The following is a 15582-nucleotide window of genomic DNA, read 5'->3' on the forward strand; positions in this document are numbered from 1 at the left end:
TGGCCGGAAACAGGGAACCGCGGCCAATGGGAGCTTCGAGGGAGGTACCTAGACGAGCCACAAGAGCCGCACAAGCAGGGAAGCCTGAGCCTGTCCCCCAGGGGCTGCAGGGACACGGTTCCAGCTGCTTCCTGGAACGGAGCAGCTCGGAGCTGGGGCCAGGCAGGCAGGGAGCCTGCCCTGGCCCCAGTGAGCGCCACTGCCACCCTGGAGCCCCTCTAGGTAAGCGGCACCAGGCTGGAGCTCACACCCTGAACCCCTCCTGCACCCCCAACTCCCTGCCCTGAGGCACCTGCTGCATCCTGCACCCCTCCTGCACTCCCTGCCCTGAGGCACCTGAGCACCCTGCACACCTGCACCTCAACTCCCTGCCCTCAGCCCCTGCTGCACCCTTTCTGCACCCCCTGGGGGCAGCACTGGGGTGGGGACTTCAGGGAAGGGATTGGAATGGGGCAGGGAAGGGGTGGGAAGAGGTGGGGCAGGGGTGGGGCCTAATTGGAAGGGGTGGAGTGGGGGCGGGGCCAGAGGCAGCGTTAGGGGGAGGGTTCAGTGATGCAGGCCTTGGGCCAATGCACTCATAGTCCTCATGAGGCCCTTGGGGTCATCTGAGTTTGAGACCCCTGACATAGATGAACCAACAGGCAGCCAGTAATTTACCTGTATTAGTGCAAGTCTAAGCCAACCCTCAAAGCCCCATTAAAATGGGATCGTGACCCACAGTTTGAGAACCGCTGCTTTAGAGCAACCTTTCCGGGTGAGTGTACCCATTTCAGGAGTCTGATTTATCTTCCGTCCCCTATCCCCCAAGTTTCACCTCACTTAAAAACTACTTGCATAAAAAATCAGACATAAAAATACAAAAATGTCACAATGCTGAAAAAATTGCTTACTTTTTCATTTTTACCATATTCTGAAATACATCAACTGTTGGAAATAGGCCATCCTGATTATCACTACAAAAGTTTTGTTTTTCTCCTGCTGATAATAGCCCACCTTAACTGATTATTCTCATTATAGTTAGTATGGCAACACCCATTTTTTCATGTCCTCTGTGTATATATATCTTCCTACTGTATTTTCCACTGCATGCATCTGATGAAGTGGGTTTTAGCCCATGAAAGCTTATGCTCAAAGAAATTTGTTAGTCTCTAAGGTGCCACAAGTACTCCTGTTCTTTTTGCTGATACAGACTAACACGGCTGCTACTCTGAAACATGTCATCAATTGGAATATAACTATTGTATTTACATTTCAGTGTATAGTGAATATAGAGCAGTATAAACCAGTTGTATATATCAAATTTTAGTTTGTACTGATTTCACTAGTGCTTTTCATGTAGCCTGTTGTAAAACTAGGCAAATATCTAGATGAGTTGATATCCCCCTGGAAGGGGCATGCTTACCTCTGGTTGAGAACCACTTGCTTTAGAGCATTTGTTTTGTTCTTTAAAATCAGAGAAGTAAACAAGGGCTACTACTACCGGAACAATCCTGCAACAGCTTCTGGTTACAACTGACTCTGGCCAGATTCAAACCCATGATGTAGAAATGAAAAGGGCTGCTTGTCACATTATCGATCTCCCAAGCCATGCTGTTAGCTACTGTACATTTTCTTAAGAGGGGCAGGGCAAATCTAATTCCCTCAAATAGTACAGCTCTTAGCCAGCTTCCAGGATGTTTTTGTTTTCTTCTTGCACTGGCTTTTGTTTCAGCTGCAATAGGGGATAATCTGATCCTGCAGAGCTGATCTCCCCTGCTTCGGGACTGGGAAAGGGGGTGAAGAGCTTTGTTCAGAAGAGATTTCTTCCAGCAAGCCTAGATGCAAAGTGGAATGCCTGGAGTAAGTATTTACATGCCAATACTCAGAGCTGGCCACCTACAGAAAAGAATATCTATTGAATAAGTTATTCAATGACTATTGTTATGGAGCTAATCTAATACCACAAAACGTAATTTAAATAAGTTATTCAGTGAAAACAAGCATAACATTCAGACATGTTCAGAACAGATTATTTGGCCAAGTTTGTTTAGAATACTCTGTCAGCTGTTGCATAACATACCTAGTGTCCGCTTCCAAAACAACTGAAAAGTTTTGGGGTGAGTTTACAGAAGCTGTCAGTTCTCTGCTGCATGCTGTTTTTTTTTTTTTTTTTTTTTTTGTAAAAGTTGGCCTCGCTTTGATTTTGGATGCCACTTCTAGCTATAAGTACAGCATTGGAAAAGAGTGGGGGGGAAAAAGAGCTCAGGTTTGAAGATATGAAATGAGCCAGGTTGTTACTGCTGGAGTGTTTTGGAAGGGACTCAGACATAACCTCAAAAGCGGAAAATGTTCTGGGCCATTGCAACTACTTGCTCAGTTTTGTGGAATAATTCCTCTCTATTAGATGCTAGCAAAGAAGTTTGCTTTCATTACCCTGTTTTGTCTTGGACTTTCACTAAGGAATTGAGGATATATCTGCAAGGAAAGAGATTCCAAGAGGCTGAGAGAGGTTTTCTTTAGTCAGTGAAATGGTGACTGTGTTTGACACTATAACAAGACCAGGACACACCAGCTCTAAGCGGCACCAGACCCTGCCAAAATAACATGCAAAACCTGCAGACATAAGTCCATTGCTATGCTGATCAGTACCTCCCCACAACACACATTTCAAGATCTGTGGATCCTACACATGCCTATCACAGCATGTGCATACCTCATCCAGTGCACTTAATGCCTCAACAACAATTAATGTGGATGAAACCAGATAATCACTAGGCTCATACATGAGCTCATACAGGAAAATGATAAAAGACAAAAAAACCCTGTCACCTGTGGGTGAACACTTTTCACAAAGAGATTGCACTATATGTGACCTATCAGTCCTCATCCTCAAAGGAAATCTGCACAACACTTTCAAAAGACGAGCCTAGGAGTGTAAATACATAACTTTTGCTAGACACTAAAGCCATGTCTATACTAGTGAGCTTACAGTGGCACAACTGTACAGATGAGCTGTGCCGCTGTAAGAAAATATGCTAATGAGTGAATGTAATGTAACTGAAATATGCTTCATGCAAAAGGTCTCTTGTAAGGTATCATTACAAAGCTTATAATCTACTGAGTGTGATCATCCTATTTGTATAAATGTACCACTCTTGCATCTAAAACTAGAAACATGAAATATAACTGATGGCTTATTGTAATTATGCAAAGTGTGGGCCATTAATGGTGGTTTGGAATCTTGATGACTCCCATTAACCAGAACAATTGACCGCAGATGGCTCTGTTTTACTTGTAAGTCTTCATGTATATGTGTGTGCTGGCAATTAGTCAATGAAGTCTTGCAATGACATGTGATCATGTCACCTGAACTGGAATCCATCTTTAACCTGGTGTCTTTCCATTGAGAAGGACGGGGTGGGAACCTAGAGAGGGACAAAGGATTCCCACCTTATGTAGGGTTACCATTCGTCCGGATTTACCCGGACATGTCCTCCTTTTTGTGCTAAAAATAGCGTCCGGGGGGAATTTGTAAAGCACTCACAATGTCCGGGATTTCCCCCCTCCCCCGGAGCGGCTGGGAGGGCTGCAGGAAAGTCCCGGGCTGGACTCCGGAGCAGCTGGAGAGGAGCTCCGCCCTGCATTCTGAGCAAGTGTCTCAGCACAAAGTGCAGCCCTCCCCTTTTGCAACTGGGAGCGGTTACTGCCATGCAGCGTAGCAAAACGGGAGCGAGAGCACTTTGTGCTGATACAAGGGCAGCTCTCCCCTGCAACCCGGTCCGGGCCAGGGACCGGGTTTTGTTGTGCAGGGCCAGGGACCGGGTTTTGTTGTGCTGGGGAGCTTAGCCACGTGTCCGCTCGCACAGAGCCCAACACCCTGTTCTGAGCAGCAGGGTAAGGGGGGCAGGAGAAGGGGCAGGGAGGTTCTGGAGGGGGCAGTCAAGAAACGGGGGGGGGCTTTTTGGGGGGAGTGGAGAAAGTTTTGGGCAGTCAGGGTACAGGTAGGGGGTAGGGTCCTGGTGGGCAGTTGGGGGGGGGGGTCTTAGGAGGGGGCAGTTAGGGGACAAGGAACAGGGAGTCTTAGGTAGGGGGTGGGGTTCTGGAGGGAAGTTAGGAGCAGGGGTCCCAGGAGGGGGCAGTCAGGGGACAAGGAGCGGGGGGGTAGGGGGCTGGGAGTTCTGGGGGGGAGCTGTCAAGGGGCAGGTCAGGGGACAGGGAGCAGAGGGGTTTAGATGGGTTGGGAGTTCTGGGGGGGAACTGTCAGGGGGCAGGAGTGGGGAGAGGGATCGGAGCAGTCGGGACAGGGAGCAGAGGGGTTTAGATGGGTTGGGAGTTCTGGGGGGGGCTGTCAGGGGGTGGGGAGTGGTTGGATGGGGCGTGGGAGTCCCAGGGGTCTGTCTGGGGGTGGGGGTGTGGATAAAGGTTGGGGCAGTCAGGGGACAAGAGGCAGGGAGGCTTAGATAGTCCTGGGGGGCAGTTAGGGGCAGGGGTCCCAGGAGGGGGTAGTCAGGGGACAAGGAACGGGGGGAGGGTTGGGAGGTCAGGGGGGGCGGGAAGTGGGAGGGGCAGGGGCGGGGCTAGGGCGGGGCTTCTCCCGTCCTCTTTTTTGCTCGCTGAAATATGGTAACCCTACCTTATGCAAAAGATATATAAAGGGGTGGAACAGAACAAAGGGAGGGGAGGAGCCATCATGAAGAATCCCCTAGCTACCACCTGAGCTGGAACAAGAGCTGTACCAGGGGAAAGAATTGTGCCCAGGCCTGGAAGATGTCCAGTCTGAAGAAAAAACTTACTGAAGCATCTCTGAGGGTGAGATTATCTGTATTCAGTTTGATTAGACATAGATTTGCACATTTTATTTTGCTTGGTGACTTACTTTCTGTCTGTTACTACTTGGAACCACTTAAATCCTACTTTCTGAATTAATAAGTAAAAAGTGATTTTATTAAATAAACTTAGAGTATGTATTAATACCTGGGGGAGCAAACAGCCATGCATATTTCTCTGTGTTATAGAGGGCGAACAATTTATGAGTTTACCCTCTATAAGCTTTATAGAGGGTAAAATGGATTTATTTGGGTTTAGACCCCATTGGGAGTTGGGCATCTGAGTGTTAAAGACAGGAACACTTCTGTTAGCTGCTTTCAGGTAAACCTGCAGTTTTGGGGCAAGTAATTCAGACCCTGGGTCTTTGTTGGAGCAGACAGGTGTGTCTGGCTCAGCAAGACTGGGTGCTGGAGTCCTGAGCTGGCAGGGAAAGCAGGGGTAGAAGTAGTCTTGGCACATCGGGTGGCAGCTCCCCAGAGGGTTTCTGTGATTCAACCCGTCACAACGAGCCTGGGAGCTTAAATACATAACTTTGCTAGACACTAAAGCCAGGTCTATACTAGCGAGCTTGCAGTGGCACAGCTGTACTGATGCAGCTGTGCCGCTGTAAGATTGCTTGTGTAGCCACTTGACGCTGACAGGAAAGAGCTCTCCTGTCAACATAATTAAACCACCTCCACCTTCAACGAGTGGTGGTAGCTATGTCAGCAAGAAAGCATCTCCTGGCGACATAGGGCTGTCCACACCAGTGCTTCTGTCAGTGTAACTTATGTCAGTTAAGGGTATATATATATATATATTTTTTTTACACCCTTGACAGACAAAAGTTTTGCTGACAAAAGTGCTAGTGTAGAGAAAGCCTAAGTACCTGAGGAAGAGCTCTGTGTAGTTCGAAAGCTCGTCTCTCTCACCAACAGAAGTTGGTCCAGTAAAAGATACTACCCACCCACCTTGTCTCATTATATTAACATTTAACATGTCAGATATTTGGGCATTTAAAAAAGGAGTATAATAATAGATCGGGCTGCACAATATGTGGTGGAAGAGTGCATTAGTTCCCCTCCCACAGCTCCACCTTCTTCTGGGCTTAATATCCCTTGTCTTATTCGAGGGGGGGGGGGGGGGAGGCTTAATAGTTTTTCCTGGGGCAGCCTCTCCCCTCCAATCTCAGGTCCTTAGTTCTCACCTTATATAGACACCATTACATTTAAAAACAGCTTTGTGTGAATGCAGAAGTGTAATGAACTAATTACAGGCAGAACATCTTCCAGGCATGAGCAATATTTGTTAGGATGAACCTTCCTGTACCATCTTCTATATCCTGAACTCTCCAGTTAAAGCTTTGATTCTGGAAGCTGTTTTCTTTCTGAATTTACAAAACCAATAAATAAGATTGAACCCATCAGCCTTCACTGACTTGTCTAAGATACATACCCATCCCTGCAGAGAACTAATATCCTTTCTAACTTCATCACTGGACCGATAACAGTCAGAATTAGTGTTACTTGAGAGCTCCATCATACCGGGTCTGCACTTTCTTGGGATTCCTACCAGGCAGAGAGCAGTTTTAAAGATTAATTCAGGCTAGTGTTTGAACTGTGGTATGAGTAAGGGAAGGGCCAGGGGAAGGTTGGGGATAAGTTCCTAATGTGCATGGATACCACGGTGCATTATCTTCCCTTGGGAAAGTTTCTAAAACTAAACTGAAAAGCGGTTTCTTAGTGATAATTAGAAGTGAAGGAATTTTAAGAGATCTGGATTGTCTTGTCGCTTGCTGCCGTTTACCATTTTTTCCTTTTTCCCCAACTTCCATGGTAACAGAAGTGAAATCCATTTCACTTGATTTGCAGCCACTTGCACATGCTGACTCTCACTGTTGCACTGTTTAGGTCTCAAACATTGCAGAAGAACATTTGTTTAAAAACAACTGTTGGCACTGGACTGTTTATTAGTATTGGCAGCACTGTTGCTTGGGCAACACAGGACATGGCTTGCTAAGTCTGCCTGTTTATTGATCTTATGACCAAGCAAGGCTGAACTTTCGGAGAAGTGCCATCACTCAACCATTTTGTCTGACTTGCTGCCATCACTACTAGCTAAAAGGTAGCATCTCAGAAGTGTAGGTTTATCCTGTTTTATAGTACAGCTAAGGACGGTACTATAAAACCCTACAGAAATCTTACTGAGCTATTGCTGTAGGATATACCATAGAACTAATAAGAATCCTCAAGCATGGACAGTACTAGAAGCTCCTAAGGAAGTTAAGTCAGTTTGATCTCATGAATCAAGCTTGAAAATTTAAATGAACTCACACTTACTGAGGGCTTTCTACACTTGAAACGCTACAGCAGCACCACTGTAGTGCTTCAGTATAGACATTACCTACGCCAATGGAAGGGGTTCTCCCATCAACAGAGGTAATCCACCTCCCTGAGAGGCCATAGCTAGGTTGACAGAAGAATTCTTCCATTGACCTAGCACTGTCTACCTGGGGACTTAGGTTGGCTTAACTACTCTGCTCAGGGGTGTGATTTTTCACAACCCACTACCTAGTTAAGCAGACCTAAATTTTCTAGTGTAGACCAGGCCTGAGACTCTGATTTAGATGGCAGCAAAAGTGTTCTAACATGGGACACACCCACTGCTCATGCAGATGATCAGAGATGGGATGTGAAATTCTGCTCCTTTCATTGCCCCTGCTCCTCCGACAGTATTATAATGGTGATAAAGTCTCCTAACCGGATTGGATATTGGCAGAAGCTCTCCAGAGATCTTGTAAGTTCAGGAGAGTGATTGTGTTTCTCTGAGCTGCTTCTCTGCTGCTTTAGTACTGGCCTCAGGGACTTCAGCGCACACAAACCAGTGGCTGCTTTTCAGCAGGGGCCATTTCACCAGAGTGGTAAATACACAGCAGTTTGAGAGCGGGGAACTTATGCATTAGAGTTGCTTTGAAGGTTGGACAGCTCTTTCTCTTCCCTACCATCCAAGCAACTTCGGACCCTGGATTAACTACAGCCTTATTTAGCCAAAGAACAGGTACAGCATGGTCATCAGCAATACAAGATTCTCCACACTGCCAATCTCAACCCTGAGCTGGGGGCACCATCGCTGGGCAAAAAAAAAAAAAAAGTAGTTCTGACTCCATGAGCCATTCAGTCTTTGTCTTCACTGCCAAGACTGCTATCAAGAGTCCCAGTTAGTGTCACCTCTGGTGGTAGTTTTAAGATGTTGGGTCTCCATCAGAAACTGCAATTCATTTCAAATAGACCACCCTGCTGATGAGCCACCCATTGCAGTCATCAGCCTGCATTTGAGGTGAAAGGCTCAGCATGGGCCATTACCAATTCAAGACTGAAAAAAAATGTAACTGGATGTAACTCAAGCTTATGTTGGCACAGTCAGCTTGAAGCAATGTTAGTAGCTACAGGCAGGGTGGAGGGCTCTTTTTGTTCAGAACCTCACTAGGCTGAGTGGGATTTATGGTCTGTTACCGTATAATTGTTACATTCGCAGCCGTTTTGACTTTACAGATTACACCTCTGCAGTGTACAGCTATAGTAAGGCATGTAGCTCTGCCATGCCAAGAAACCCAGACCATTATGATATCAGAGATAACTCAACCAATCACCACCTTTACTCTAGAGCAGCTGTTCTCAAACTATGGGGCAGGCCTCCCACCGGAGGCATGGGAATGTGTTAGTGGAGGTGTGAGCTGTGTGCCTTTTAAAAAAAAAATGTTTTTTTAAGAACTCTGTCAGCCCCAGGTGGCTGGGGTTCATGCAGAAGGGCCATGCACACCCAGGGATAAAGAGGACAGCTGGAGCTCTGCTACCCTGGGGCTGACAGCTGGAGAGGCAGCCCAGGCTCAGGCTCTCCTCCTCTCCCCCCCCCCCTCCACCAATCCCTCACCTGGAGGTGCTGGGGCTCCAGTTGTCAGCCCCAAGGAGGCAGCAGCAGTGCAGAAGTAAGGCTGGCAATGGGGCACTAGGTCTGCTGTGAACTGTGGTGACATATCTCTTTTCACATTGCCACCCTTACTTCTGTGGCGCTGCCTTCAGAGCTGGGTGCCTAGTCAGCTGCTGCTGCTCTCCACTCCGCCTCCAGAGCTGAGTGGTGGTATACGTACTGGGGGGAGGGAAGGGGAGAGAAGTAAACAACTACAGACACAAAGAAAGGGGGCCTGATCAAATAAGTTTGACAACCACTGCTCTAGGGCTAAATTGCCTGCAACAATTTCATTGGTTGTATGGGGGAGACTGCACAGAAGGTGCATTACCTCACCCAACTGCCAGCCACACAAATCAATACAAGTCTTCCGGCACAAATCACCACAACCAGCATACACAATAACCCCAAACACACACAACCCCTCACCACAGAGAACACCCCTCATTTGGCACCTACCTGAATCAACACAAATCTCCCAGCACAATATCACCCCCACACAAAACAATTATCCTATACATATTTTCACCACAGCACACACCTCTCATTCATCACCTGCACAAATCCACACAACTCTCCCTAGCACAAAACTCACAAGTCAGCACAACCACCCAATCAGCACACACACAATAACCCCAAACATGCTTAAGCCTAGAATGTCCACTGAGTCAATGTGAAGTGATGAAAGCAGCTACCAGCATGGTTGAAAGCCCTTTTTGTTTAGAATACCACCATGTTCAGTCTTGTTACCATCAAATTTTTAAAGTTCTCTTTTTTAAGCACATGAATTTACAAATTACACCCATGCACTAGCAACTACTAACTTCGCAATAAGGAACGGTGACAATGTCAGAATTCAAAGGGTCACAGCGCTTTGCGGCTTCCTCTGTAGATTGTAAGCTCTTCAGTTAAAAGATCTTATCTTCACAGCTTGCCTGAAAGCCCCTCACCATTTATGCCATACAAATAATAAATGTGACTTAATAAAAGCATATTCTGGATGAAGGAAATTCTAGATGGCTGGGAGCAGTTGCAGTGCCAGCCTCCCAGGGGTCTACAGAAGCTCCATATTTAGGAGCCACGAGAGAAATAATTGTTGCACCAGGACAGTTTTGTATTTATTATTCCTATACTAGGCCTCAGTCCCACAATTAGCTCCATGTGAGCAGACCTTTGCACTTGCAGAGCCCGAGTGACTTCGTTGGGGTTCCACAAAGGCACAGGGGTCAACTCATTGCAGGATCAGGGTTCTCCACGACAGTTGTGCCAGCTGAGCTAGGTGAGAGATAGGACAGCTTGTTACAATCTGTGTATGGAGTGGAGCGTGCCAGAGGATGGACTTGAGATGGCCTTAGAAACAGCCGTGAGAACACAGTGTTACCAAGAAAGGTTTTATTTTCTTTTGCCAGTAGCTTTGTTAATTGCACAAAAAAAATTTGTTTTGCCATTTAAACATTATCACACATCCTATTCTGAATGACAAACGTTAATTAAAAACAAGGCAAAAAATAAAAATTCACAATCTTAATTACCTATAGGATCTGTCATTGAGGAAACAAAAGGAAACTGCTTTTCTTTACAAGCTGTTCACAAGTGTCACATTTTCTTTTTAAAAAGGAGGGAGTCAAAATAAAGCAAATTGCTAAAACAGAAATCCTAATAAAAAGGAACTTTACAGAATTGCCAACAATATTAAGACAACATTGACTAGCCAGTTTCATTATAGCATCTCTCAATCCACAGCTTCTCCCCTTCCCACCCGCGCATGTCTCAGGCCTGCAAACAGAATGGGATTCATGTTCAGAGACTACAGAGATAAATACAAGAATCCAAGTGAAACCGACTCCTGGGCCAGAACCTGAAATGGCATCTGAAACAGTCCACTTTTTGCCATTTCCTCCCCTCCCCCATGCTTCATATCTATTTCAGAGTGCTCTCTCTGCTCCCTTGTATCAATAATTGTACAGTCCTGCGGGAAACACCACACCCTCCAGCAGATCTGTATCCATCTAGCTAGAGAGCTGCAGTTAGACTTTTACCGGATAAATTACAGTGTTTTGCTGCTCTGCCTGCCACTCCCATGTACATTCTGATCCCCAGTTTGAGAACATGACTGTTTCTGACAAAACAAACCTGCAGTAGTGCAGTGACCCAGGAACTATTTTTCTCTATGTATAATTCTTTGAATTCACTATAGAATATGGATCACAAGACTTAAGAGCTCCTTCTCCCCAACTGGTTCCAGAGTGTAATGCAGGGAGATCCTGGACTACACTGGCTCAGATCCATTCATCCTAAATTTATTCCAAAAGGCTTCTGCAGGGACATAAGAGCCCTCCACTGTACCAGCTCAGATACCAAGTGTCCCTAACAGACACATCGTGGAGTATAAATTCTAAGATCTATCTCCTGCACACTGAAGAGGTGAGTAACTTTCCCTACGTACCTCAAACTGAAATAAGCTGTGCACCATCTTACAACTGTGATGAGTTTAACCAAGGATTTTGAATGCTGACTGTGGATTTATTGTGATTGTAAAGTGTGCATACAAGATGTCAAAAGCAGACTGATAGGTAGTAGCAGGTAAGGTTACATGTACATTTAATGTAGGATACCTAGGTGCAGGATGACTGGTTTTCATGAGCAGACATGTATATAATATAGGATTGTGCATAAACACTGTAATGGATAATCACACAAAGTGATGTCTAACAGGATCTCTTACTGCAGGGAGATGCTTACCATAGAAGGGGATGTGTAATACAGTGTTAGCTCACAAACAGTAATGGGTCATCAGAAGAGATGAAGTATTTAAAACATAAGTCACATCTATACCTTTAGAGAGGAGTTGGATGTTATATTCCATAATGGATACCTGACACGTTCCCATTTCTTAATCAACCACACTCACAACTTTATAGATCCCATTGCAAGCAAGCCATCTGCTTCAACTAAAGAAATCCCGAGTCACAGGATTATCAGAGGGTTTCCCTAAACAACACTGCAGCCCCTAAACAGCCCTTAAAGAAGGCGGCAACAATGCCAAGGTGGGCTTCAAGGCTGTTTGTTCTTAGCCAATGCAACAGAAAGGATCTGATGGTAAAGGACAAGCAGCCCTTAAGGACCTAACGGAACACAGCCTGCTCTGCATTGGCTTTCTTTTCCACTTCAGAATTCCAGCATAAAGGGAGTCGAGAGTGATACCCAACCTAAGGAGGTGGGAAGTGATCTTGGCCAAGAAAACTGGTTCCTGGTGTTTTACTAACCTTTTCATTCTCTGAGTCCAAAATGCAAGAATCCTCCTTAAAGGCAAATACTGAGAGAATTAAAATAACAAAGCTCTGTGTTTTTACAGATTCAGGCATTGTTTGGACTCTGGCTTTCTCCACCTTCGGCACTAAAAATTCTTCTGTGTTCTCGTGAGTTCACTTCTGCAGTTCAGCTCCAATACTTCTAGGCTCAAGTTCAGCAGCACTTTAGGCCCCCGTTTTATTTACTAGGCCTTCCTTAAACTTGGGATCCTGCCAAGCAGTCACAACTGCAGCAAAAGAGATATTATGCTATGCTAGTGTGGTGCCCATAATAGCAACACTCAGCACTTGTACATGAAATTTTACATTTTCGAAGTTCACTAATCAATCCTCACAACATCCCTGTGAGGTAGGTTAATATCAAGCCCATTTTTACAGATGTGGAAACTGAGTCAAAGAGCTAAAATGACCACCTGAAGGCCACAGATGAAGAGCATGGATTGGAACTGTGCGACTTTCTGTCTCTTGGCCCTATGATCATTCCTCTAGCCCCTTATCTCAGATTCATGACTCTACTTGGGATATTGGCAGAACCTAAGAAGTGTCTGTAAATAACTGTTAGGAAAAAGTGGAGGTTGCAGATGATTTTAAAAAATCCACATAAAATAAGGGCAGTAAGGACCTCAAGGTTTGTTCCTTCACCAAGAAAAAAATTCTGACTCAATTTTAATCTTTGAGTTTTTACTTATGATTTTTTTAAGCAACCTCCTATAAATCTCTTAACACTGTTTACAGGGATGTGCAGCTGTGATTACCCTTTTAGGAGGCTGTGTTTATATCAGGGTCTCTCATCCACCATGACCTGTGGTTCCTAAGCTAGAGTTATCTGTAGAGGAGAAGACACGAATACAGCTTGCTCTTCCCATCAGTATGAGGAGCTGCTCCATCAAGGTGCTGGGGGATCAGACAGTGTTGCATGCAGCCTACATACAGCCCCATCAACTTGCAGAATTGCCCTTGGGAGGTGCTTTGTTCTATAGCAGTAGTGATGAGCAGGAGCAATTCTCACCCCCGAACTGGGACTTAGGGTTCTACTGATATTCACAGGTAGATGGGATGTATTACAACTGTCCCTCGATGCAGAGAGGCCAATGCATATGTTACCCATGGAAAAAGGAGAGAAGCAATTGTTAGAAACAGCATCTTGGACAAGCATACAAAGGAGAAATAAAAAGCCAAGCAGCAGATTTCTGGCTGAATTGCCTCAGAGCTTCTGAACCAGCCGCCACCATTCTGTTCCGTGACTGTCAGTGCATGGCATGGATGTTCTAATCAGATTGCAACAATCCGAGCCCCCTCCTCCCCCTTGTGCCACCAGGGGAAGGCTCACCGCAGCAGCTGCCCTTGTGGCAGATCTCAACAAAGTTTGTGTATAAAAGGAAATGGAGAGACAGAGATGGACTGGTCCAGAGTTAAAACCCAGTATCATCATAATATTAATTAATAATCATGGTATTAACAGTAAGAATGGTGCAGCCTAGTGGATGTAGGCCCTGTACACAGCAGACATATCGTTGTCTGATTGGTCCAATGCTTTTGCTCGTTTGTATACCTGGAGAAGAGAAAGGGGCAAAGGATCAGTTACATTTTTCCCTGGAAGTCTGCATCTAGCAGAACTACTGAGTAGCCATCACTAACCAGAGCACTGCACACATTGCACTGGGTAATTAGTACAACATAGAATAGAACACACACATCTTGCAGAAACACTTTAAGTGTCACCTTCTCTGGGCACAAATGATCTGTAAAATTCCCATCAAACCCATCTCCCTAAATCTCCGTTTCATCCATCATACTATAAGATATACATCAATCCTTCCTACCTTGTCTCAAGGCAGCCTTCCCTCCTAGATTTTCCCCCTTGTTGAGAAGCAGCCCCTCCCCACCCAACACAAGACTCCAGCTCTGTCCTGCAGGAGACAGGTCCACACACTAAATTGAGATGCTAAGTGACTTACCTCATTGGCTGCAGCTGCCATGGGAGTAGGGTGGTTGACGGAATCACCTAGTGCAATGGCTAATCTAAGATCCTTCTGGATGTATTTCAGGTAGAAGTCAGGTTTGAAGTTTCCTTGTAGGATATCTGTAAAGAGAGGACAAAATCAGACTATAAATCAACTCTAAAAATACTTCAACTGCATGCAATTCAACATATATCTTCACTTCACCATCCCCAACTCCCAAGATGCTCCTTCCCTATTCCCCACCCTGTCCCTTCTTCCAGTCACACACAACACAACAAACAATTTCACTACCACAATTGTCAAACTGAGTCCAGACTTCCAAACAGTTCCTAGGGCAGACTTCCATCCATTTAATTTGTCACCTTGCCCAGTGAACTCCTCACACCAGTCCTAAGGAGACACTGGCTGCAGGTGCCGTGTCCCCTTAAGCCCTTACCATGCTGGGAGACACAGAATTCAACCCTTCATGTCAAGTCTGATGTAAAGGGGCCAGCAAGAGAAAATTACGAGCACCACAGGCAGATAGCAAATGGGATGTTTTTCCCCTTCATCTCTGCCTACAGCTGCTAGGTTAAGGCAACAACCATGGCCTATGACAAAACAAGAGGGAAATTTACTTTGGCACTTCTGATCCAGGAAGATGCTGGCAAGTTGTCCCTGATTGAGGATATCCAGAAGAGTTTGCTGGGACTGACCAGTCACTTGAGCCAGGGTCAGTCCTTCTGCTATCGTAGCCATGAAGCTACCTTGGACCATATTCACAATCAGCATCATCTTGGCAGCATTGCCTACTTCACCTGTGAAAGAGACATACTATTGAACATTCCCCCGTAGCAAGGCAGGCTCCCCGTATACATAACATTAGCAATTCTAGACACTCCACAAGACCCCCCAGCCCTAGTAGCTCTCCTTTCCCCTGGTCTTACAGATTGCTGATCCTTAGGGCCACTGTCTGGGGGGAGAAGGGAGAAACTTACCGTGATGAAAAGTATGGTTTGAACTAAAAAGCTTCATGCAGCCCTAGTCATAAACCTCACCCTAAACATGTTTCCAATTCCAGTGTTTCAAACAGGAGCTTCAGCCAACTTCAGAACCCACAACCCAATTCTAGACAGACCATGTACCTGTCCAGTTTCTTGTAATACCTCATGAGAGAGAGAGAGGAGACAACCAGCTGATATGCTCAACCTCTTACCAGTGGTCTGCAAAGAGGATACATGTCCCCCTGAGACTCCTTGCTGGAAATCCTGCTCCTTGCATTGACTGAGAAACTGCAAGGCCCCTGGTGTTTCAATTACCTAGAAAAAAAGAGGTCTTCCCCATTGCTTGGAAACAGCTACTGCAGTCCTCATATAAACCCCTATCTCCAGCTGCTAAGATCACCAGCATCCCATCATTAGACAGCTGTTGATTTCCTGAGACTGGTGCTTCCAAGAAGCGACCACCCCTGGATACTATCACCTGGAAACAAAGAGAACATACTCTATTTAGCTATGCACAAACAGAACAGACACACGCTGTGTACGTAGCAGGGCAAACAAGAACACCATGCAGGG

General features: G+C 45.7%; 1 protein-coding gene and 1 long non-coding RNA gene across 5 annotated transcripts in view; one reads left to right on the forward strand and one right to left on the reverse strand.

The window, feature by feature from the left end:
- The first annotated feature begins 101 nt into the window (after positions 1–101).
- LOC128843862 (uncharacterized) overlaps positions 102–15582 on the forward strand; it is a 37971-nt gene continuing 22490 nt past the window's right edge. Inside the window, exons 1-2 of the long non-coding RNA XR_008446376.1 lie at positions 102–222; positions 1712–1839. This is a non-coding gene — a long non-coding RNA (uncharacterized LOC128843862). The remainder of the gene's footprint in view (positions 223–1711; positions 1840–15582) is intronic.
- The window catches only part of GLYR1 (glyoxylate reductase 1 homolog), a 34087-nt gene continuing 28633 nt past the window's right edge, over positions 10129–15582 (reverse strand). For all 4 annotated transcript variants that reach the window (XM_054040946.1, XM_054040945.1, XM_054040944.1 and 1 more), the window contains 4 exons: positions 15325–15487; positions 14644–14823; positions 14021–14145; positions 10129–13614 (listed from right to left, as the gene is read on the reverse strand). In XM_054040946.1, the coding sequence (XP_053896921.1) occupies positions 13540–13614; positions 14021–14145; positions 14644–14823; positions 15325–15487 (543 nt within the window). In that variant the 3' untranslated portion in view covers positions 10129–13539. The remainder of the gene's footprint in view (positions 13615–14020; positions 14146–14643; positions 14824–15324; positions 15488–15582) is intronic.

Source organism: Malaclemys terrapin, chromosome 10 (genome assembly GCF_027887155.1).
Source record: "Malaclemys terrapin pileata isolate rMalTer1 chromosome 10, rMalTer1.hap1, whole genome shotgun sequence".
Taxonomy (NCBI): domain Eukaryota; kingdom Metazoa; phylum Chordata; order Testudines; family Emydidae; genus Malaclemys; species Malaclemys terrapin.